A 22680-nucleotide genomic window follows, 5' to 3' on the forward strand; every position below is an offset into this window, starting at 1 on the left:
AACTCTTGTTTAGCTTTATGGGAATGAGCCTTCAGGCTCATGCATTTTCCTAGCCCAATGTGGCTGCAAGGAGACTCAAAGCTTTAGCTTCCATTTTCAATTAGATGTGTTTTATTCTTATATCTGAATTGTGGTTAATCTTAATAAGGCATAAGGGAACAAGGAGGGATGGAAAATAGTGCTTCAAAGTTGACTTCTTTGCCTAACCACAGTTTGTTTGGCTGTGGACATACCAGGTAACCACAGTTTGTTTAAAATGGAAGTGAAGGCTCCTGTTCTCCTTCTCAGACCGCAGAAGGAAAAGGTTGGAAGGAATTCACAACCCTGAGGCTCATTTGTAACATGCAAACCACAGTTTGACTTTACATCCAAAAAAGGCAAATCACTAGAACCAATTAAAAAAGCATATTTATTATATTTTAATCAGTCCAATAACCAAATTCTCTGAGCAGATTCCAAAAACATATTTTGTTCTGCAAACTGCTGAAAGTATAAATTTATGAAGAATTTCCAGGAAAATAATGGGAATTCAATAAATATGGTAAAATTCAATATAGAACCATGTTACTCTTCACTAAAATTCAATCCTTTTTTAAATGTTATTCATATTGCTAAAACTGCAATAAAATTTAAATGAAATGAAAAATGAAATAGCAAAAGCACAATACTAAACAGAGCCAGGACAATATTAATAGGGCATATACAGAATGTTAACTTTTTAGCTCAATCTTAATTCCACATTATGGACAGAGCAAATATTTGGACCCCTGGAGAAAAACAGAGGAAATATGTGACCTATAAAATGGTTGGGGTGGGATACTATAAATACTGTGAAATAAGCATAATAAGACCATTGTGGGGTGGTTATTAGATACTGAGCTTTAGGTAGTTGGGAGATATAAAAACCATGAAAATATTGGGATAAAGGAAAACAGTACAAAGGAGACTGTGAAGTTAGCATCCTGAAAGGTTTGGTACAAACAGGTAAAATATGAATCAGAAATAACTTGGGTAAGATGCCACCATGAAAGGCAACATATTACAGAAAGCGTTGTTCGATCATCTTTAGGTTTGGAATCTATATGCTGATGGCTTCTTAAAACAAGAGTGATGAACCTGTGGTGTTCAGAGATTTGTGGACAACCACACCCATTATTCCTGACTGTTTGCTTTGTTCCCTGAGACTACAGTCCAACAGTATATGGAGGATCACAGATTCCCCACTACTTTCATAAATCTATCAGAATAACTATGGAAAGTCCTTCTAAGAAAACTTTTCCACATAGTGTCATTAACAACTCGGTGGGCTGCAACTGATGTTTCAAAAGCCAAGATACATGAAGGGATGTGACATGAGACACCATGAAGGAATTACTGTCTACCGTGAAGTGTATTACACTGACCATCCTCAAAATTCCCAATTCCTGCACAGCTTCTTTCAATTTGAAAAGTACTCCATAACTGGGGATTAGCAACTTGTTGGGTCTGGAGGTCATGGCACCTGCCCTGACAACCAAAGATACAGATTTTCTGCTGCCCTAAATTGATAGAGGTTTTAAACTTAATATAGTAAATGAAACTAAACTGTATGCCATGCTAACTTTACATGCTATATAATTATGCAAGAACTGCTGTCAATAGCAAACAGAGCTGAAGTGAAATATTTGATGGGGAAATGGGTATTGTGTCCAGATTCACACACTGGGAAATCATTTTAGTGGAATACTTGTGATTATTTTAACAAATGACGGCTACATAATACACACTTTCCTTACACTGCTGGCCCAGTAAACTTCACATAATAATTTTAGCAGGCTTGAGGAACAGTGTGTGCTTCTACGGATAACAACCTGAATAACATTAATTTAGACTCTGATTTTAAATCTGAGTAGTAATATATTAGTTCCAGTTGCCCAAAGTTGGCATTCAATTAACTAGGAGCCTGCACCCTCTGTTTCTCAGGAATGCTATCAGTCTACTTTGGCCCCTCCACAGGCCAGAAAAGCAACAGTGGCAGGGAGCTCATTTTCCATCCCTGCCAGAAGGAACACTCAGATCCAAATGCCTGTAGCCCCGGGACTGCCGAAGCAGAAAGAACACTCTGGCCCCATCCATCAGCCAGCCTGGTCCAAAATGCATTTAAATGCCCACAAGACTCATCACCTTGTCCTGGCCTTGAAGAACTCAACTCCCTCCTCTTTCTTTTTCCTCCACTCCCCTTCTCTTGCGAGTCTTGTCTTTTTAGTTTGTAAGCAATGTAATACTATTTTTTGGCAGAATATGTATTGCAGTGGAAAATTTTCCACCTCACATTGCTGGTGGCAGTTGGTACACACCTATCAAGCTCTTAAATGAAAGATGCTGTGAGGAAACCATGATTAAAAGAACAGAACTTTGTACACTTAAGACTTTGTTTTTCTTAGAAACCTATACATTTTCATATAGAAACAAAGCTGTGGAGTGCTAGGTTTATCTGCAAGTGCTACATGATGAAGATAGTTGACCAAAAGCAAATGAAGACTTAAGGACAGTGAGGCTTTCTGAAGATGGCACCTCCAACAGAGGATCTTGAGTTTGCCCTTCTGTAAATGGAAGGGACTCAAATCTAGAGTCTCACGTGTGGAAGAAGGAGGATTTGTGATGTGATTTTTGCCAATTCTCCTTTTCCTCTTCAGCTCCCACTGTCATTTTCTCATGTTCCAACCTTGGGCAGCATATTTTCATGGGGAGAGCAACACAAAATTTAGGCATTATCTGTCCCCCTTCTACTGATGGGAACATGGTTTGAGAGAGATTCAGAATCTAAGCCAATGAATTTAGTTAAAATCATATGGATAAAAGTGCTTTTCCGAATCACTAACTAGTAGCTTTCCAAAGGAAGGGTTTCCACCAGCAAATTTCCAGGATTTTCTCCAAGGGTTCTCTTGCTACTTAACTACACACTTGTGAAGCAGCTTCTGAGTTTGTGAATGCCTCAGCTAAAAGAAGAGGAAGCAGTGGCATATTCTGCCTAATCCTCTTTGCCCTGCAGTACCTGAAGCACACTGCACTTAATGCTGAAAGATCCTCCAAATCATAAAAAATTACTCCCTGCTTGGCTATTAGCTGCAGTGTCTGCAGGACACCTGGATCAAAAATTGTTCCACAAGCAAACACCACCATTGGATCTTTGTCAAGTAACATGTTGGTATTCATGCAACTTCACTTTCATGAACTTGGTCTACCACAGACAGGTACCAAACCGGAAATACAGTAGTAATTATTGCTACTGTTACTGCTTTGAATATTCTAAACATCTAGGGTGGATCTCCAGGAGGGTCTGAAAATTGCTCAACATAGCTTAGAAAAAAATGAAAGGCAGCAAGTCTTCTGTAAAGTTACCCATGTTTACATTATCCATCATATATACTAAGCTATATTAACTATTATTATAAATCTGATGTGGTATAAGCAAATTCTTTATGTTTACTGCACAGTTATAATATTTACAATAAGCAATTTAAATACCTAATAGCATTCTGCCATAATTGATAACTGTCCATTCCTTCCACAAAACAATATCACTTTATAGCAGTGTAGCTGATTTTGAAATGTGGTCTATATGTGCATGTATGTTTATTGGCATAAACTTGGAGGTAGTTAAATATACAACCAGAAAGATAGCTCTCTTTCTCAGTATCAACATTCAAAGTGTCTACGCATGTTCAGCAACTATGCATGCAAAATGTTATCCTACAGCAGCTTCTATATGAAGTAATGTTGTTTTGTCAGATGGGAGCCATAATGGCCTCATCCCTGCAACAATCATTGTTAATATAAATTCAAAACATATTTCTACATGGTTTCAATTTGCTCCAAGATGCCACTTTCCATCCTGTCAAAATGACTGGAGATCAAAAGGACTGAGATTTATAAGCTCAAAACTGACAAAATCAGTGCTTTAAATATATACAGCCACAGAGAGTTGCTAAATCTCCTGAATCTTTTAAATTAAAAAATATTGCCCATTCTGATGAAACTGCTTACAATGACTACAAGTAAAGATGGTGGCCATTAAGTTTTATCGCAAGCACCTGAGGAACTGTTTGCATGCAATACAAAATGTTCTTTTATTCTCCTAAATTACTGACACTGGCAAATTAAAATGAAGTGGCTACATATGGCAGAAACAATCTTCACATTTACAAATATCCTGAAATATCACTAAATCATAAAAACGAAAGCTGTGGGTTATATATTATGAATGTTGCCTAATGCATTCCCAGCTCAGTTATTTGTAACAAATTTGTGTACAATGGACAAAATTGGCCATTTATTCTACAGCAGCAGCTGGTTCTAGGGCTGTGTTTTTTATCCAAAACATAAACTAACAAGAGATATACAATTAACCTTTAAAATGCTGAAAAAGTAAGAAAGCTATGAACAATATTTTTAATGCATTACTGATTTTACTTTTATATGTGCATTGGTACACTCATCAATTGAAGCTTTTTTCCTCTTCAGCAATCAGGTTATAGCAAAAAAGGGTGGTGAGGGTGGTGAAAAGACTGGTAAAGTAAAACAAAGAGCAAGGAGCTCCCATCTTATACCTTGCAACCCTTTTTGTGAAAAACCTCCTAGACTTTATTTTTTTTTTAATTAAAAATAGTATAAATATTCAAACAGCTTACAATCCTTCTGCATTAATACACACCAAATTAGGAGGCCTGTATAGGAACAGTGCATAGCTTTAAAAATTCTACAAATCCAGAAGAAGCTTCAATATGTCATTGCATTTATCTTGCAGTAACCTTGCAGAAATTGTTATATTTAAAGTGAAGTATTTGAACATCACTTCTCCGATTTAATGTTTTCTCTGTTTGCTTTGGCAGTATTTCACGAGTATAGCCTAAGGCTATAGGTAATGGAACATTACTCACTATGATAGCCAGATTTCTTCTGCATGGCTGTTACAGGGCAATCTTTATGAGCCAGAAGAAGCTGTTTCAGCTGCGCCACTTCATTTCTCAGCAGGGTGACTTCATTCTGAAGAAGAAAAGTTATATACTTTACCAAGATCAAGTTACATACATTTCAGACTGAGCTTTATAAGGTTTGTAAAGACAAATAAAAGGCACAGCACTCACACTCTATGCACACTCATACAACAAGAGCAGTCCCACTCAGACAGTTTATTTACATTTTCTACATTGAGGAAACTACTAGAAATTGCCATGAGTTCAGGATCTTATATCACAGTTTTTCATGATCTCTCCTTTCTGCATGCAAGTCCACTTATATATACCAAATTATGCACTATTTTAAAGGGAAGTTTCTTGACTGGCACAAATAAGTGTCAAATAACTGAATGGGGAATGAATCCCAGACAGTATATAATTAAGAATATATACAAAGTTTGTCTATAAAATTTATCAACAATATAGTTCCACTGACAGATGCAAGAAACAATAGCCAGACCAATGTTCTGGCTATTATGTTCGGCCCTCTAATAGTGAAACCAAATCTATGAATTCTGCTCCTGGAGCAGCATCCTACGCAAGTCACATGAGGAGTTTGGTCCCACTTCTTTTAACCCAGGGGTGTCGATCTTTCAGCCTGTGGGATGAATTCAATTTTGGAGGAGCTCTTGAGAGCTGCATTCCAGCAGTAGGAGGGGCTGAAGACAAAAGGGGTGGAGCCAAATGTAAGGGGTGGGGTCAAAATGCCAACCTAATTTAGTTCAAAGCTCTTACTGCCAGGAAGTAAGCCACAGAAGAGGTGTTTCAAGCTTGCAGAATGGGAGGGGATGGAGCAAGAGCAGGGAAACTACTAAATGGGGAAAGGAGCATGGTATCTGGGGAATTTTGGAGGGCTGGATTGCGACCCAAGGTGGGCCAGTTTCAGCTCAAAGGCCTGAGGTTCAATACTCATGAGTAAATAAACCTTACAAAAACCTTGCAATATTATCTTGCACTGGTGCTAGCCAGGCATGGGCATTTCAGCAAAAGTTTTCAACCCCAAACCACCTTCTGTTGCACAGGTGTACCACTGGCTCTTGTCCAATGCATCTGAACTGCTGCTGCCACTCAGTAACAGAGATACGGTCAATACATCCTCTATATGTGCAAGTACTATGTCCCTAAACATATAAGGAAGAATTTATCACTGCTGGAGATAAATTAAGAGAGCTGAAGGTTTGATCTAGGATAGGATGGTTTTGCCTATCCAGCAGTGCCTGAGCAATAAGTCAAGGTTCTTTTGCATTGGCTGTGTGACATGCAGGCTCCTCTACTCTGAAGCTAAAACCAACTAAACCTTCTAAAGATTTACTGAAAACAACATAAGCTAATAATGTAAAAAACAAAAACAACCCCTAAAGTATTTTGGCTAGGATTCTCTTTAAATATGGTCAAAGTTTACAATAACCTTCAATTTCACAGCATTCACACACACTTGCAAAAAATTGTAGCAGTTACTTTTTATATTAATATCATACTATATTAAGACCTACAATGGCTACAAGTTCCCAGAATGCTAGGAATTGAGCAGCAGCAGCAAATGGGCTGACTGCATTTTCATGGCCTTCATGACCTTTTTGTTTATATAGGCCAGTTTCTGGGAACATGGGTGGGAAAGCGTTGCTGCACTCTTGCTCTGTTTGTATCATTCTGGTGTGCAGCTGGTTGGCCACTAGGTGGGTCCTTGGTTTGACCCAATGTGATTTGAAAACCACACTGCAGCTGGTGTGCATGGATTGAGCATAATCTCTAAACTGCGCCTCATGTCAAAATGTAGTTTAGTCTCTTTGCATTCTGTTTGCTATATTACTTGTCTAAAAATTAGTAAGATTAACTTAATATTCATATTACCTTTTGAGGGAAAATAAAGACATACTCCAGTGACTTTATTTGCATAGAACTGCAAAGCCAGGATTGCTGGTAAATCCTGATTTCCATGAATTAACTTCATACAGCCCATCTGCTTCTCCCATTGGAAAGAGCAGCTACTTTGTATACTGCATAATTCAGATCCAGCATCCTGGCCTGTTGTTCCAAACTAGACTAAACCAAGACCATTAAGTCAGAAACAAGTCAAATGTCATTTGTGTCTCATAAATTCTGGCTTCTTTGGGGAGCAGTACGTCAGGATCGTGGACTAGGATAACACTCTGTTTCGAACAGATGCTTGTGTTGGGGAGGAGCCAAGTAGCAGCAAAGCGGCTGCATGCACATATGTGGCCAGTGAGTGAGTGAGTAGCATTAAACAGGAAAGGGGAGGAGGGCTGGTCAAGTTTAAAAAAACCCACAAGCCTACCTACCACTGGATACTACAGAGTGGCCTAAACTTGTGAGCCAGTGTGACAAATGAGAGCCATGTAAGTTCATTGACTCCCAACAAAATGTTATTTCAGATCTTCCTCAAAAAGTCCAAAGTAACTTATCAACTTTTTAAAAGTATTAACAAGTTTTGGAATCAGCAATTGTAACAATAATAAAAACTTGTGGGATGCACCCCTCCTGGTATTTGAGGCATTAAGTCCTGCATGCTGTAGATGCCAGTTAAAGACCTCTCTCCTCACACAGGCCTGCCTGATGGATTGTGCGGATCAATTTGCTCATTACCAGGCTTTTAAAATTTTAGATCTTTAGACTGTTTTGTGTTTTAAGCAAACCAGTACAAGGATAGTATCTATACATTAATTAAATAAGTAATTAATAAAGCAAACAAAAACACAATTCAGTTAAAATGCAGATAAGCAAGAAGGCCTTAACCTCATTCTCAAAAGACAGTCATGTAGCAATGTTTCAGACAGGAACCTCCCCGCTGAAAGGCCCTCCCCCTCACCACCACACAGTAAAAGGATTCTGGAGCTGATCTTAAAGATTAGGCGGATGCATTTGAAAGGAGTTCCCTTTAAATGATCTGATCCAAAGCTACTCTGGGCTTTAAAGATCAGTAACAGCTACCTGAATTGTGACAAACAGGAAGCCAACAAAGGTGACTGGTTAGATCTGCTTATACTGGCACGCCTTAGTTAACCATCTAATAATCATTTTCTTAAAAAAAAAAATCCAAACAGACTTTAAAGAGTAACATCATGCACATCACATTAATATTCTAATTTGATTCTTATTAGAGCCTGCGTATATTAACATACTAATTTTCTAGGAAAATTAGAGGAGGCTCAAACATGATGGTAAGAAATGCCTTATAGCATGGATAGAGCTTGAAGACACAACGTTGGGCTTAGATCTAACTCCTCCAAGCTATGAAACCTTCCCCTTCAAGGAGGAAGCAAGCTGTAAGAGATGACTATTAAACCACCGATTAACAGTAGCTCCATGTCTCATGAAGACAGAGCTGTTCCAACCCATTATCAGTTCCAAGCACCAATTCAGCACTTCCAGTGCTTCTACTCTCCTAGATGTAAAAGAATGTCAGAACCGTATGTTAGCAACACACTGACAGATCAATGTTCAACATTACCTCATCCTGCACTTCCGTGAAGTGCTTTAGGAGGTTAGGGGACCAATATCATGGGGCTGAATTGCAGTCACTATAAGGCTTTCAAGCATGTCATACTTCTGCTTCTTAAGGCTTATGCTATGCTTACCCATCAATCATTAAGATTTGCAAAGTTGGACACTAGGAACATGGCCTTCTTAGTGGTGGCTCCTGATATGAAGAAACCCTTCACCAGGATATACAGTTAGATCATTAGTTATGGTCTTCAGAAGGGGCTGGAAGACTTATCTGTTTTCAAATTATTTTTAACTGTAATAATTTTAATAATTATGCTGCTTAATTTACTGGTTTTTAGATGGTTACTGTGTTGGCTTGAATGATGTTAAATGATTCATTAACTATATTAATATTTTTAATTTTTGAAAATGTTGTTATTTGTAACTTGTGGTCTGACAGTACGTGTTATTGAAATTGTGATTTTATGGTTTATATTTGTTGTAAGACATGTTGTGAGGTTATTTTCATGAAAAGTAGCCTTTTTTTGTTCCCCAAACACTTATGGTTGCCTGAACAAGTGTTCAACAGGTACTTTTCAACCCATGTGCACAGCACTGGAGTCCATCTATATGAATATGGAATTATTGTGAAAAGGCTTCATCATTAATCTGAACAACAGTGTTAATGTCCCTGTAAAAAAATAGCTAAAGAGTTCTTCTGCTTGGCCCCATATTCTAAGCTGCTGATGTTCCAATTCTGTTAATTCATATTTTTACTAATTAACTTTATAAACTGATGTGATTAACCAAATCCAATAATTTGGCAATTTATGCTATTTAGCTCTAAAAAGAGTACTGTATAGTAATATTTCTATATTTCATATTCATATGCTACTTTTACTCCCTGCCCTATTTATTTTGCAGAACTGACAACAGATGAACAAAAACTATTGGGCCCTAGCATTGCTTCACAGCGAACATGCTATGGGATGCTGAACTTATTACATTCGATATTAAACATAGGCAATCACGGGTCATTACTGCCCACTATGCTGACCAGCTGTGCAAGTCAAGTCAAGAATTATTATGGAAATGGAGGATTAATATTTCCACATAAAGTACAGTTTAATTATTTCTTTGACATTCAATTTTCTTCACGAGTCATTCTGTTCTTCACAGTTGCCGATTTTGCTGCTGGCGGACTGTAAAAAAAGTCTCTCCTTCACATCTATTACTAGATTACAGCCACAAAAACGCTTAACTACATGTTTAAGCAGGAAGATCCATATGGAAATGTTGGCTGAATCTTGATATAAATGAAATAATGGATCAGCTAACATTATTCTAGTGACCAGTAACAAAGAATAAATAATACTTCTCAAATGGTACTGGCTCCTGGTTAGTTTCTGGGTGCAGAATTGCCATCCAAAGTGTTTTGATTTTGTAAAGCCCTGAAAGGTTTTTTCCTCCCCTATGCCAGGGTAAAATCTGGTCTGAGGGCCCCTCAAATTAGGAGATGGAAATGAACAGCAATGCAGATAGAAATGAACAGCAATGTCACTCTGTAGTGGTGTCCTCTGGATTTCCTTGCCAGAGGAAACTCATCAGGCTACCCTGTCAGTACAAGGGGCGTTCAATGTATTCTTGGTATCAGCATGAAGAAAAAGGAATAATAGAATGAAATAATTTTTATTTTTCAATGTAATCCCCCATAACTTCAATACACTTGTTACATCTAGAAATTAAATTTTCAATTCCCTGTAAAAAATACCCTTCCTCCTTGTCTAAAAAATGTGCATTAATTGCTGCCTTGAGCTCTTCATTGTCGGAAAATCGCTTTCCACAAAGCTCTTTGTTTAAATTCAGGAATAGGTAAGTAGTCACTGGGGGCCAGGTTCGGGCTATAGGGTGGGTGGTTTATTTCTTCGAAACCACAGTCTCACACAGCAGCCTTCGAAACATGCACCGTGTGAACGGGCGCATTGTCGTGAAGAAGCAACAAACCTATGGTCAGTTTTCCCTGCCTTTTTTCTTTAATTGCTTCTCTTAAATTACGCAGAGTGGTTGTGTAAGATGCTGCGTTTATGGTTTCACCTTTTTTCGTGTACTCGATTAATAAAATTCCCTTTGAGTCCCAAAACACTGTGGCCATGATTTTTCTGGCCAATGGAGTGACTTTGAATTTCTTTGGAGGGTCAGCACCTTTTTATGCCACTGCATGGACTCCTGCTTACTTTCAAGGTCATAGTGATGAATCCAAATTTCATCTCCAGTAACAATCTGGTTGAAAATACTCGATGGATCTTCACCACAGAGCTCTAAAAACTCCCTACTACACTCGACTCACACTTGTTTCTGAGGCGCCATGAGCATTTGCGGCACCCATCTTGCACAGACCTTTGAAAGGTTAAGATGGTCATGAAAAATAGTAAATATGGTACCAACGGATAGGTTTGTCATCTCTGCTAACACTTTCATTTTTATTCAGGCATCTTCCAATACAAGTTTCTCAATTTTTTCCACATTTTCTTTCGTAGTGGCAGTAACCAGCCCGCCCAAGCGAGGGTCGTCTTCAATGCTTTCTCTGCCCCTTTTAAATTCACTTGACCACTTTTGAACAGTAGATAATGAAGGCGCATAGTCCTGGTAAACGGCCACCATCAGTTCGTGAATGATTTTTTGACTTTTTCTTTGTGTTGCAAGGAACTTAATCATAGTGGGGTGCTCGATTTTCTTCAACATTGTCACGTAGGTTATCATGGTCATCTTTCACTGAGGATTACTAGGGAACTAATGATCACACTTATTTGAAATTTTGCATGTATACCCTCAGATAATGTCACTAGCTAATTACCCGCATCAATCAACCCTACACGAGAATACACTGAACACCACTCGTAACTTTTTGCTGATGTTATTGTTCATTTGTTGTATGTATCATTGTATTGTTTTGGTTATGCTAAATTTAATAAGCTTCTCAAGACAGGATTACAGGATAAAACATACAGGATAAAGTTAAGAAATGAAGTATTAGTTGTCCAATGTAAATTATCAGCCGTATTCCATCCTTGGATCATCTTACTTTTATCATGGCTGAAACTGCGCGCATCCTTTGGACACAACCATTTAAGATGATACACTCCAAAATAAAAGTACCAATTGTAACACTGGCTTGTGCTAGTGGAAAGCAGTTCCAAAGGTATCCGTTTTTGTTGAATGTGGCCCAACCACCCCAATGCAGCTTTCCTGCCCTTATTTTGTACTATTCTGAAGGTACGCCCAACACTCTGGACAACTATGGAGGCAAGTACCAGTGTATCAGCACATGCATATGGGAAAGCAAGAACTGGGTGCCTGATCTTGCTGAGCACAACTGCTGTCCATCAGCACAAAGCCAGCACTGGTTACAACCCTGTATAGCATATTTCTGAATAAGTGTAATATGGGATGTTTCAATCATAATGGTTACCCCTGTAATGAACTTCAATGCATTTTTAAAAGCAGTTAAATGGTAAATAAGTTACAGTTTAATCAAGAAAAAGAAAATACCTGTAGTTGGCCATTTAATGAGCTCAGGTCTTCTGCCTTCTTCTCCAAAGACTGGACCCATACTTTCCTTTTTTGTCTACATCTTGATGCAGCTGCCCTGTTCCTTTCTAGGAATTTCCGCCTTTTCTCATCAGGATCTTCATTTGCAGCTCTTCTTCGGCGACCCCCTGTATTTGGAGTTTGTGGTGCAGGCTGAGCTGGAGAAGCCTGTAATCATCCAAACATTAGCTTTAAAAAATTGGACATTGCACAAAATTGCACTGCTGTGACATACTATTCAGTATAGCCTATAGCAGCCTCATTTCATACAGAATCTAATCAGAACACAAAATCTTGTCTTTTTAAGAGTTTTAAAAGAAAAATAAAATGTCTTGGTGACCAGACAGTTAGAGGGAACGGCAACCATATGCATTTAGACTCCTGTTCCTAACTGCCTAAGTAAATGAGTCTCAGTAGTAACATAGTAAAGGAGTTAAAGAGATTACATGATCTCCTTTCCTTTTCTTACTGACTTTTAAAATAGAGTTGAGTTGCTTTGGTCAATGATATGTTAAGTGGAAAGGCACTGGACACAAGAGGCTTGGGAGATCGTTTCACCCTCATATCAGTATTTGCAACTGCAAAAAATGCTTTCCTAGAACAAAAAATAAAATATAATACTCTCTATACAAACTGCTTGTTTAGCAATGGAATTATTCTTTGTTTTCTTGAATTCATGCACTACATTAAAAGGAAAGAACTCCCACAGAGGACTGCCAAAGCCACTTTAAGCCATAATAAACCATTCCCAGATTACTGGAAGGCTGCATTTACATGATCTATAGGATTAGTTTGGACAAAACAATCCTGACTTATTAAACCATGGTTTAGCAAACCAGAAATGTGTCACTTCTTCACACTGACTCACCCCCACCTCTCTCCTTGATCATGCATACGTTTCAGCATTTCAGCCCTGTTGGCCCATTTGATTTCTGCACAATGAAAGCAATAAATATATTCTACAGCCTCCCAGATGGTTCTTGTATATAACTCAATTGGACTGCACCCACTTTCCCTTGTCTTCCAGCTTCCTGCTCCTTCGTTGTCCTAGCCTAATGTCAGCAGCTCTTTCAAAATATACTTTTGGGGATTTAAGAAGCTGTATGGAAGAACTACAGGTCTTTTTAATTGCAATAAACAGAGCCAGAAACAAGGCTTCATACCGGTGTTTCAGTAGTAGATGTAGCAGGCTGCTGCAGTGACTGCGGTCGTGCTTCCTCTGACTGTGTCCTAACCAGTCCACTTGCTTGTCCCTTCCCAGTATCTCCATTTGTTACCTGAGAGTGCTGCTGGGTCAAGGCAGCTTTTAATCTCTGAAAAGATAAAGATTCATAGTTTGCCATGAGGAGCCATGGTTTGCAATACCAAATTTAGAGCTTCATTAGCTTAAAGTTGCTTACATAAGCTGCCTCTGCCTGAACTAGCTCTCATTAGTTGATCCAGTGCTCTTGGCCAAACAGAAGTACCGAAACCAGTAAAAGGAAATAAGACTACAATACACTGTAAACCATTCTGGGAGCCATATATGGCTATTGAACAGTACATAAAAGGCAATAAAATAAATGAATAGCTACAAATTATCACTATTAGTGTGTTTTCTCGTCTGGATTGTTGCAAAGCTCTCTAAGTTGGGATTCCTTTGAAAACAGTCTGGAAACTTCAACTGGTTCAGAAAAGGGCAGTATGGCTGCTGACCAGGACTGACAAATACAATCATATAATGCCAGTCCTCTACCACATCCACTGAATCTGGGCCCCATTCGAAGTGTTAACACTAGTCAACAGTTTGTAGCCAGGGTTATCCAAAGGAGTGCTTCTTCCCATATGTGCCTACGTGGGCCCTCAGATCATCACTGGAGGTCCTTCTCAAAAAGGCCCCTCCTACTTCTATCAAACTTGGGACTCTTTTTATTACTGGCTAGAGAAACGGGACTTCGCATAGATTTAAATATGTTTTTAAGTTATCGTAAATGGAAAAAGAAGGGTGTGGGAGCTGACCCAGCGGGCTCGATGTTTTTGATGATGGATGTTGTTTGTAGTTTTCTTTTTGTTTTTTAGGATTATAATTTCAAATAAAACTTATTTAAAAAAAAGGCCCCTCCTTAGGAAATAAGGAGAATGGCTACAAGGAGAAGGGCCTTCTCAGCAGCGGCACCCCAACTCCGGAATCAGCTCTCCAGAGAGGTTCACCTGGCTCTGGCTCTTTATTCTCTTTTATCCTAATGCTAACCCTTTTTATTCACCCATATTTTAATTAAGATAATATTAATGATTTTATAATACTTTACATCTTGATTTCTATCCTGTTGCTGTGCCTTTTATTATGTCCCTGTTGTGAAGTTTTATAATGGTTCTTGGCCCTTTGCTGGATTTTACTATGGTATCATTTGTTTATTTTAATATTACCTTTTTACTGTAAATTTTATAATTTTGTAACCTGCTCAGACAACCCTCCTGGGTAATGAGGCAGGATAAAAATCTGATAAATAAATACACTACTGAGAATAAAGTGTTGCTCTAGCTATCAGTGGATCTGATGGCAAAATCCAATTCTACAGGTTGGAAGGCAACATGTGCCTGCCATAAAATATAGCATTAATCATACAGTAGTGTCTTTGCTGCCACTATTAGAACTGTTATTACCAAACCTATAAAGCCAAGCTAATGAGAATTACTGAAAAATACTTTCGTGCTCTGAAGGAATATCCTAGAACTGAAGCAACATTATTATTTTGTTGTGAGCCGCCCCGAGGCTTTGTTGTGATGGGGGCAGCATAAAATGTTTTAAATAAATAAATAAAATAAAAATCTCAACATTTTCATGCTGGCAGTCCTTCTTTTAGCAGAAGAATTGCCAGTATATTTTATTTGTTTGTTCTACAGAGGAGATAATTTTAAAACTCAGGCCAAATCTGTATAGAACCTGCTAGTGTAGACTGCTTAGCCTTCAACAGAAAATGAAATCATTTTCAGCCTATCACACAAGAGTCAAGTGCCCTTCCAGCTGGCTCTTTTTATAGACTCCCTGCTACTGGGGCTAGATGCCCCATTCACTCCCAACCCTGCTACTATTTTGTTCAGTCGCCAGGCCAGCAATGGCTATAGCTCAGAAATATGCTCTGGCAGTTGCAAGACAGGGAAGGAAAGGGACACGAAGAAAGAGTTGAGCGATGGAGAAGTCGCATCACCTCTGGATGACTGCTGAAAGTAAATTCTGTTCAAGAGGCTTTCAGTTGCCAGCCCAATTTTGAGCAGGTATTCCTATATAATCTCAATTGTTTTATAATGATTTACTATATTAACAAAATGTTCCAATGACAGACTCAGTAATAGGAGCTGTTAAACAGATACATGACATCAGTTCCTAAGTTTGCTCTTCCTCCAAGGAGTTCAGAGCAACAAACATATAACCACAACCACCCTAATGAAGTAAACTATGCTGAAAGATTTGCTTGAGACTGCCCAGTAATCTTCATAACTTACGTCTTCACCTTCACCATATTGGTGGAACAGTGATTTTTAGTTTAGTTATAATAAAATGCATATAAAATACTTGCATGCAATAATGTCACAATACTGCTGAAACAAATATATTCTATTATTGAACCGCAAACAAAAACGAGTGTACCCTTGAAAATTAATCCCTATCACATCTGTCTATATTGATAAGAACAGATCACTCCATCATAAGTTCACAGAAATAAGAAAATATATTGTAGAAACAATTTATGAACGAGTCAGATCCATATTTCATATCTGCCACAAAACCTCATCAGAGTAATAACCCTCCTTCTCTTGGGTGTTATCTTACCATCTGCTGCTCTATTACTTATCTTTATTTTGCAACTAATTAACAGCATAATCTTCTAAATTCAGCAAGTTAATTATCATTATTGTGGTCTTTGCAGCATCATCAGTCCTCATGAAGTCTTGTCTCTCCCCTCCCCCCCAGAGAATGTATGAAAATGAAGTGGGCTGGGAGAGGGTCTGTTTCTTCAGAGCAGGCTCATTAGGTGTTTGCTGATTAGCTCGGCATGCAGAGAGGCAGGTCAGGATAATTCTGTGGAACACAAGGTCCCATGCCGAGCTCAACAAAGTTAATGTGAATTTCTGAACATTTGCCAAGCTGCCCTCTGTCAACTCCCAGTAGCGATCCCTGCAGAAAACCTATTGGCTACTCTCTATGCTTCAGCTATTTCTCAATTTGTCAAAAACAAAAACAAAACCCTTTTAGAAAAAAATGGGGTTTTTTTCCATGCAAAATGATCCTGCTATGATGGGTGTGTTTTACTTTTACCCAGAAACAACATGTTACCTCTTCATGTGCTATAAATCTGACATTTCAGATGTTTTCTCAAATAAATCAGGACCAACTCTGAAATGAATTTTAATCTTTCATTTAAAGACTTGTATATGACTACTATTTTTATAATGTTTATGCTGTTTCATAGGAGTTTACAGCATGTATATTGATTCATGTTGGTTTAAAAGAGGACAGGTTAATGCTACAAGGTTCTTACAGCAAAGGGAAACAATTGCATGTGATTCAGGCTTAGCCACAGACAAAAATGTTTTATAGAGAAGCTTTTTTCACTATTTATTAGTAAGTCTCCTACACTGCAGTAATTACATTAGTGTTTGTTGATAACTGGGAAGCAGTAGTGTTGCTGCTACTGAACATGCCAGTTTGGATCTAGAGTTGCCCTTCTGAAGGAGGCACCCATTCATATAAGAAGGGAGTTCCAAATTCACCCTTACTCCTGCAGCCACCTGCTCAGTTGCCCATGATGTTTCAGATGTCCTCGATCCCTTTAAAAAGAATGAGAGGGGGTTACCAGGGAAAACTGCTTCCCCACATTTCCATGAGCAGAACTCTGTTCACAGGATCTGTGAATCCAATCCACTATTAGGCAGGGAACATCTTAAATTAAGCTTCAATACATACTCCTAGAATTGTTATATGTATAAAATGTTAACCTTAAAACACACACAGTGTATTTTTAATTTTCCCTTGTAATGAACTGCCTGGGAAAGTAGTGCAGAATGTTTAATAGCAGAACTGAAGCCTTATATTTCCATCCAATTAATTTCTACTTTAGGTTTTTGCTATAATTCTACTGAGATTAACCTATGTATCAAATGTAACCTATATATCCAAATGACTATACTTCAATGTACATTGGGCAAACCCTGCACAAACTTAAGCATTAAATCAAAGCTCTAAAGGAGCTTTGGAACTGGAACACACGTAAAGTTTTCATATTAGCATTTATATTGTATGAAGGCATTGAAATACTATTTTTCCAAAGTGCTCAACTCTGCTAATTCCTGAGTAAGTTGTAATTTAATCCTTTGCATCATACAGGAGCAAGTTCCACCAAGTTCAGCAGGACTTTAAGCCAGCTTGATCTTTAAAAAAATGGAAGAGTGGCACATTAAATCTGTATGATATACACATTTAATCTGTAATTTCAACCTTTGGTTAAACATCTGCTTTCAATAAGACTGACCAAATGGAATCAAATTTTATCTAATTCAGCATCCAGCATCTTTCCCATCTACAACTAGTGACCCCTCTGATATTCTTTCTTCTAATAAACTAAACCTAAAGCAGTGCCAATTATGCGTACATTTACAGATGTGGAATCAAGATACAGCTGTGCCACTGACATAATTTTCAGCATGGTCTGTCACATAAATCTTATAATTCCAAGCTGGCAACACTATGAAATACCACTAGAGAGCACAAACAGATTTTAATCCTAGTTAAACACTCTGGGAACGACTTGCAATTAGAACATGTAAAATGGGCTGGTGAGCTTTCTTTAGATGAATGCAGCCACGAATGTAGATATGGGTTAAAAGAGAAATTACCTCTCATTTCTACAGATAAGCATAAATAAAATAATTCTGTAAGCATTCAAACATTTGATGCACCACTTTAAAATAGCACCAACATCTACTAAAAGAAAGCTGAGGCAGTGATTTTCCATTTGTTCATATAATGTTAGAACTGGAAGCAATACATAAATAGTAAATTAGTTCTAGTGCAATAAAATATAGATTTAAAATGTGAAATAAATTTAAGTTATCTCCTAAGAAAAGGTCTTCACTATTTACAGAACTACTATAACTGATCTGGTTACAAATGATCCTTTTACATGTTTAAGCCTTCCCCAAGTGAAAAGGAAAAAAATCCAAATTTTTTCATCTGAATTGAGGTACTGTAATTATTAACACATTTAGGAAACAATCCTTTGCAATTTAGATAGAAACAAAGGCCTACAGTTCCCCGCATAGTTTGCTGGGGCATGCTGTGAATTGCAAGCTTTTTTCTGTCTAAACTTAAATAGGACTGTGCCTTTAAATAACTTGCTGTGCAAATCTATGCATGTTTACTCAAATATAAGTTCCTGTATATCTCTAATTCAGTTTGCATTCTTGGGATTTGCAGCCTTAAACACTGTTAAAATAATCTCAGATTCTAATTGTTTGACAGCTCTAAACCACATCTAGAACAATTACGGCTTAATTTGAAATATTGTCTTGAAAAGAGGAAGAGTTGTACATTTTCATTGCACCTGTAGAAAAACTAGAACAAGATTCATGCTCCTCTGTGCCAGAGAAAATACAGTCAGATACATTTCCTCAGTTTATGTCCAGGATCTGGAGTTGCTTCTGCAACTAAAGGTCTAGTTTTTAAAATATTGATCACCTCACTGAAACAAATAGTGAAAATGGAAAATACTCACTAAGGGAGCGATTCTATCTCAACGGCCGATTTCAGAAGGTGGTGCTGCGGAACTCCATGGCATAACTGCCATGGCACAGAGCCGTAGTTCCCCAGCACCACCTTCTGAAATCGGCCGTTGAGATAGGAGCGGAACCACCGCCACGCGGTGCCTCCAACTCCCAATCCTGCTAGCCTATTCAGAAGGATACCATGGTCGATGGTATCGAAAGCCTCTGAGAGGTCCAGGAGAACTAACAGGGACGCACTCCCCTTGTCTCTCTCCCTGCACAGGTCATCATACAGGGTGACCAAGGCAGATTCAGTCCCATACCGAGGTCTGAAGCCGGACTGAAATGGGTCCAGATAATCAGTTTCATCCAAGAGTGCTTGGAGTTGTCCCGCCACCACCCGCTCTAGCACCTTGCCCAGAAACGGGATGTTGGCCACCGGTCTATAATTGGCAGCCACCTCTGGATCCAGGGATGCCTTCTTTAGGACTGGCCGGACTACCACCTCCTTTAAAGGGGCAGGTACCCGGCTGTCTCTTAAAGAGGTGTTGACCACCTCCAGGATCCAGGTCCCAATCCCATCCTTGGCTTTCTTAAGTAGCCAAGATGGGCATGGGTCTAGTAAGCAAGTGGTAGGACGTACTTGTCCAAGCACCTTGTCCACATCATCAGGCCGCAACAACTGAAATTCATCCATTAATTGTGGACTCGATAGCGTCGATGGCATCTCCCCAGTAGAATCTGATTCAATAGCAGAGTCAAGCTCGTGGCAAATCTGAGCGATTTTCTCCCTGAAATGCTTGGCAAAGTCGTCACAGCGGGCCTTCGAGGGTGGCACAAGATTTTTCTTCGGGCCTGGATGTATCAGCCCCTGTACCACCCGAAAAAGCTCCACCGGACGGCATTGTGAGGAGGCAATGGAAACGGAGAAGAATTTCTTCTTCGCCATCCTCACCACCACAGCATAGGCCCGATAATGGGCTCGTAAGTGTGTTCGGTCAGAATCACCCCATGAACTCCTCCACCTGCTCTCTAGACATCTCCCAACCTGCTTCATCGCCCGTAATTCAGGTGTATACCAAGGAGATGAACGGGCTCTGCCAGGTGGGAGAGGACGCTTGGGAACGATCGTGTCAATAGCCCTGGTCATCTCCTCATTCCACAGTTCAACCAGGGCATCGACAGGATCACCAGCCTTGTCAACCGGAAAATCCCCCAGAGCTTCCAGGAATCCATCAGGATCCATCTGGCTCCAGGGGCGGACCAATACAATCGGGTCCGCACCCTTGCAGAGGGAAAGACCGCTCTCGAGCTCAAACCTTATGAGGATAAAGGGAAGAGACTGGACAGGTCAGAACACAAGATATGCCAAAGCTACTCTATCTTCTTTTCCTCTCCCTCTGAAATGCTCCACCCAGGTGAGGAAAAAGCAGCACTCTAGCTAAAATACTTTGTTGCCCGAAAATAAGTCTGGGTCTTATAGTAATTTTTGCTCCAAAAGATGCATTAGAGCTTATTTTCAGGTGATGTCTTCTATTTTTCTTACAAAAGATGGAAGATTCTTGTCCCGAGAGTCCTCCAAGATTCCTTTCTTGTATTCAATGGAATAGATCTTCTTTTTGCTCTAATTTTGTCTGGGGGTCAAAATATTATTCCCTTTAAATCTACCATTAAATCAAGTGTTAATTGAAGACTTATGGGACAGGAGTGGCAACATACCAGTGCATTAAGTATGTCCATTACAACACACAACGTGTGTTCATTATCAAGTGTGCATGTTATTTGTGTGTTGTGTCTGTACTTCGGTCATTCAGCAATAAGTCTCTAGTTAATCTGTTTACAGAGGCATTTATCTCTCATCCAAAGGTGCCCACTTGGGTATTTACAAATACTTAATTATAATGTATAACAACGTTATTTAAGTATTAATGTCAATACTATTATTTATTTATATTTAATCATATACTAATATTATTATTTTATAATTCAATACGTCCATTGTGTGTTGCAACAGATGCATCCATCTGGCTAACGATCTTAACTGGGGTTTATTTTTGGGGTAGGGCTTATATTACGAGCATCCTGAAAAATCATGCTCGGGCTAATTTTCTGGTTAGGTCTTATTTTTGGGGAAATATGGTAACTGTATCATGACAATGAGAGCAGGAAAGATTCAGAGACAAAGACTGCCACCACCACCCCTCCTGGTCTGTATTGGAGAAGTGTGAGCTTCCAAGTTAGGAGCCTTTTTCTCATTCAAGTAGGAATGTGCCCTGATTTTATCAACTAATGAGACTGGTAAAATTTAAATTTAGTTACTTTACCTTCCTTGATCTATGTTTTGCAAATATAAAATTGATAATACACATTTTGGAACAAAACGACAGCCTACACTGCAAATAAGCTATGTGGTGTTATCCTGTTTATCCTGCTGTTATCCAGTTATCCTAATTAACTTTAATTAACTAGAGTTAGAATAAAGCCACAAGTTCCTATGCTTGATCATAATGGAAAAAATGTGATTTACTTAAAAGTGGATGCTTTAAATTTATTAAACTTATTTAAATCTTGTTTTTCCTTTTGCACTATCATGTCTTCAAATTTAGTATAATCTCTGCATCTACCTTTTTTCTTTAACCTGTCCTTAGTCCAAGATTCCAATTAAATCACATCAAACCAAGTTACATTTCCTCTTCTAATGTCACTTTACTTTTATCATTATTGGTCATCTTCACAAACCAATCTTTATCTTGATAATTTGTTTATTCTTCAATATTTTCCCCAAACTTTCTCTTAAATTTACTAGAAATCCTTCTATAATTGGCTGTAATGGCGAAACTGATGGCATAAGCTTTTCTGGACTCCAAATTTGTATCATATTTTTAAGGAAAGTATTTTCTACCTCTTTTATAACATTTTTATTATGATGATTTTAAAAGCATTTAAAAAGGATCCTTCAAACTGAAAAAAATCTAGCTGCAACTGTATTACCTTATCAGGCTGTAGTATATTATCTGCTATTGGCCTCACTTGATTTGCTACATTAGGAACTTTACATTAGGAAGACCTAATCCCCCTATCTTATATAATCTATACCTTTTAAAAATATATCCTTGCTTTTTTATTCCTTTTATAAAACTTGTTAATCATATGTTACCATCTTTCATATTTTTATCTATTTTAATTAGTAACATCATGAACAGGAAAGGTATCTTAGGTAAGATATTAATTTTAAATACTGTTATCCTACCAAACCATGATAATCCAATCTTCCTAAATTCATTCATTCATTTCCTCTTTTATTTCATGTTTCAATTAATCAAAATTATTCTTTTTTAAGCATTGTTTTTTAAGTAATGTTTTTATCTAAATACTTAATAACACTATATATCTTAACTTTCAATTTATTCCTAACCCTTTCCTTCTCTTCTTTGTTACAATTAAGTAACACCATCTCTGATTAACCCCAGTTTATCTTAAAACCTGTTATCTCTCCAAATTCTTCTAAATGTATTTTAACCTGGTCTATATCTTCAGATGGATCTTCTATTGTTAACAAGGTATCATCAGCAAATGAGATAATCTTAATTTCATTCTCAAAACCTTTATCTGTTTCCCCAAACTATAATGGGGAAAGGAGACATCCTTGTCTAGCACCTCGACTCCAAGATGATTGCTTTGTTATACCATCATTTATTATCATTCGCAAAATTTCCTGAATACAATTGATTTATTATGCCTTTGAATTGTATTCTGAATCCTAATGCTTCTATTAGATTCTTTATTGTTGGCCATTCCACACAATCAAAGGCTTTGAAAATATCCAATGCTATTGTGCACTTTTTAATTTTTTCTTACATATAACCTCTATTATATTCAATACTCTTCTAGTCAGATCTGCCATCTGTCT

General features: G+C 38.1%; 1 protein-coding gene across 8 annotated transcripts in view; it reads right to left on the minus strand.

Moving 5' to 3' along the window:
* Nucleotides 1-22680, minus strand: part of ATF2 (activating transcription factor 2) — a 56243-nt gene that overhangs the window by 4733 nt on the left and 28830 nt on the right. For 7 of the 8 annotated variants that reach the window (XM_044426959.1, XM_044426957.1, XM_044426958.1 and 4 more), the window contains 4 exons: nucleotides 16782-16838; nucleotides 13193-13342; nucleotides 11991-12197; nucleotides 4920-5025 (listed from right to left, as the gene is read on the minus strand). In XM_044426959.1, the coding sequence (XP_044282894.1) occupies nucleotides 4920-5025; nucleotides 11991-12197; nucleotides 13193-13342; nucleotides 16782-16838 (520 nt within the window). The remainder of the gene's footprint in view (nucleotides 1-4919; nucleotides 5026-11990; nucleotides 12198-13192; nucleotides 13343-16781; nucleotides 16839-22680) is intronic. The other variant, XM_044426960.1, reaches the window with a different exon arrangement.

This window comes from Varanus komodoensis, unplaced genomic scaffold, assembly GCF_004798865.1.
Source record: "Varanus komodoensis strain SLA01 unplaced genomic scaffold, ASM479886v1 scaffold18_1, whole genome shotgun sequence".
Classification (NCBI taxonomy): Eukaryota; Metazoa; Chordata; class Lepidosauria; order Squamata; family Varanidae; genus Varanus; species Varanus komodoensis.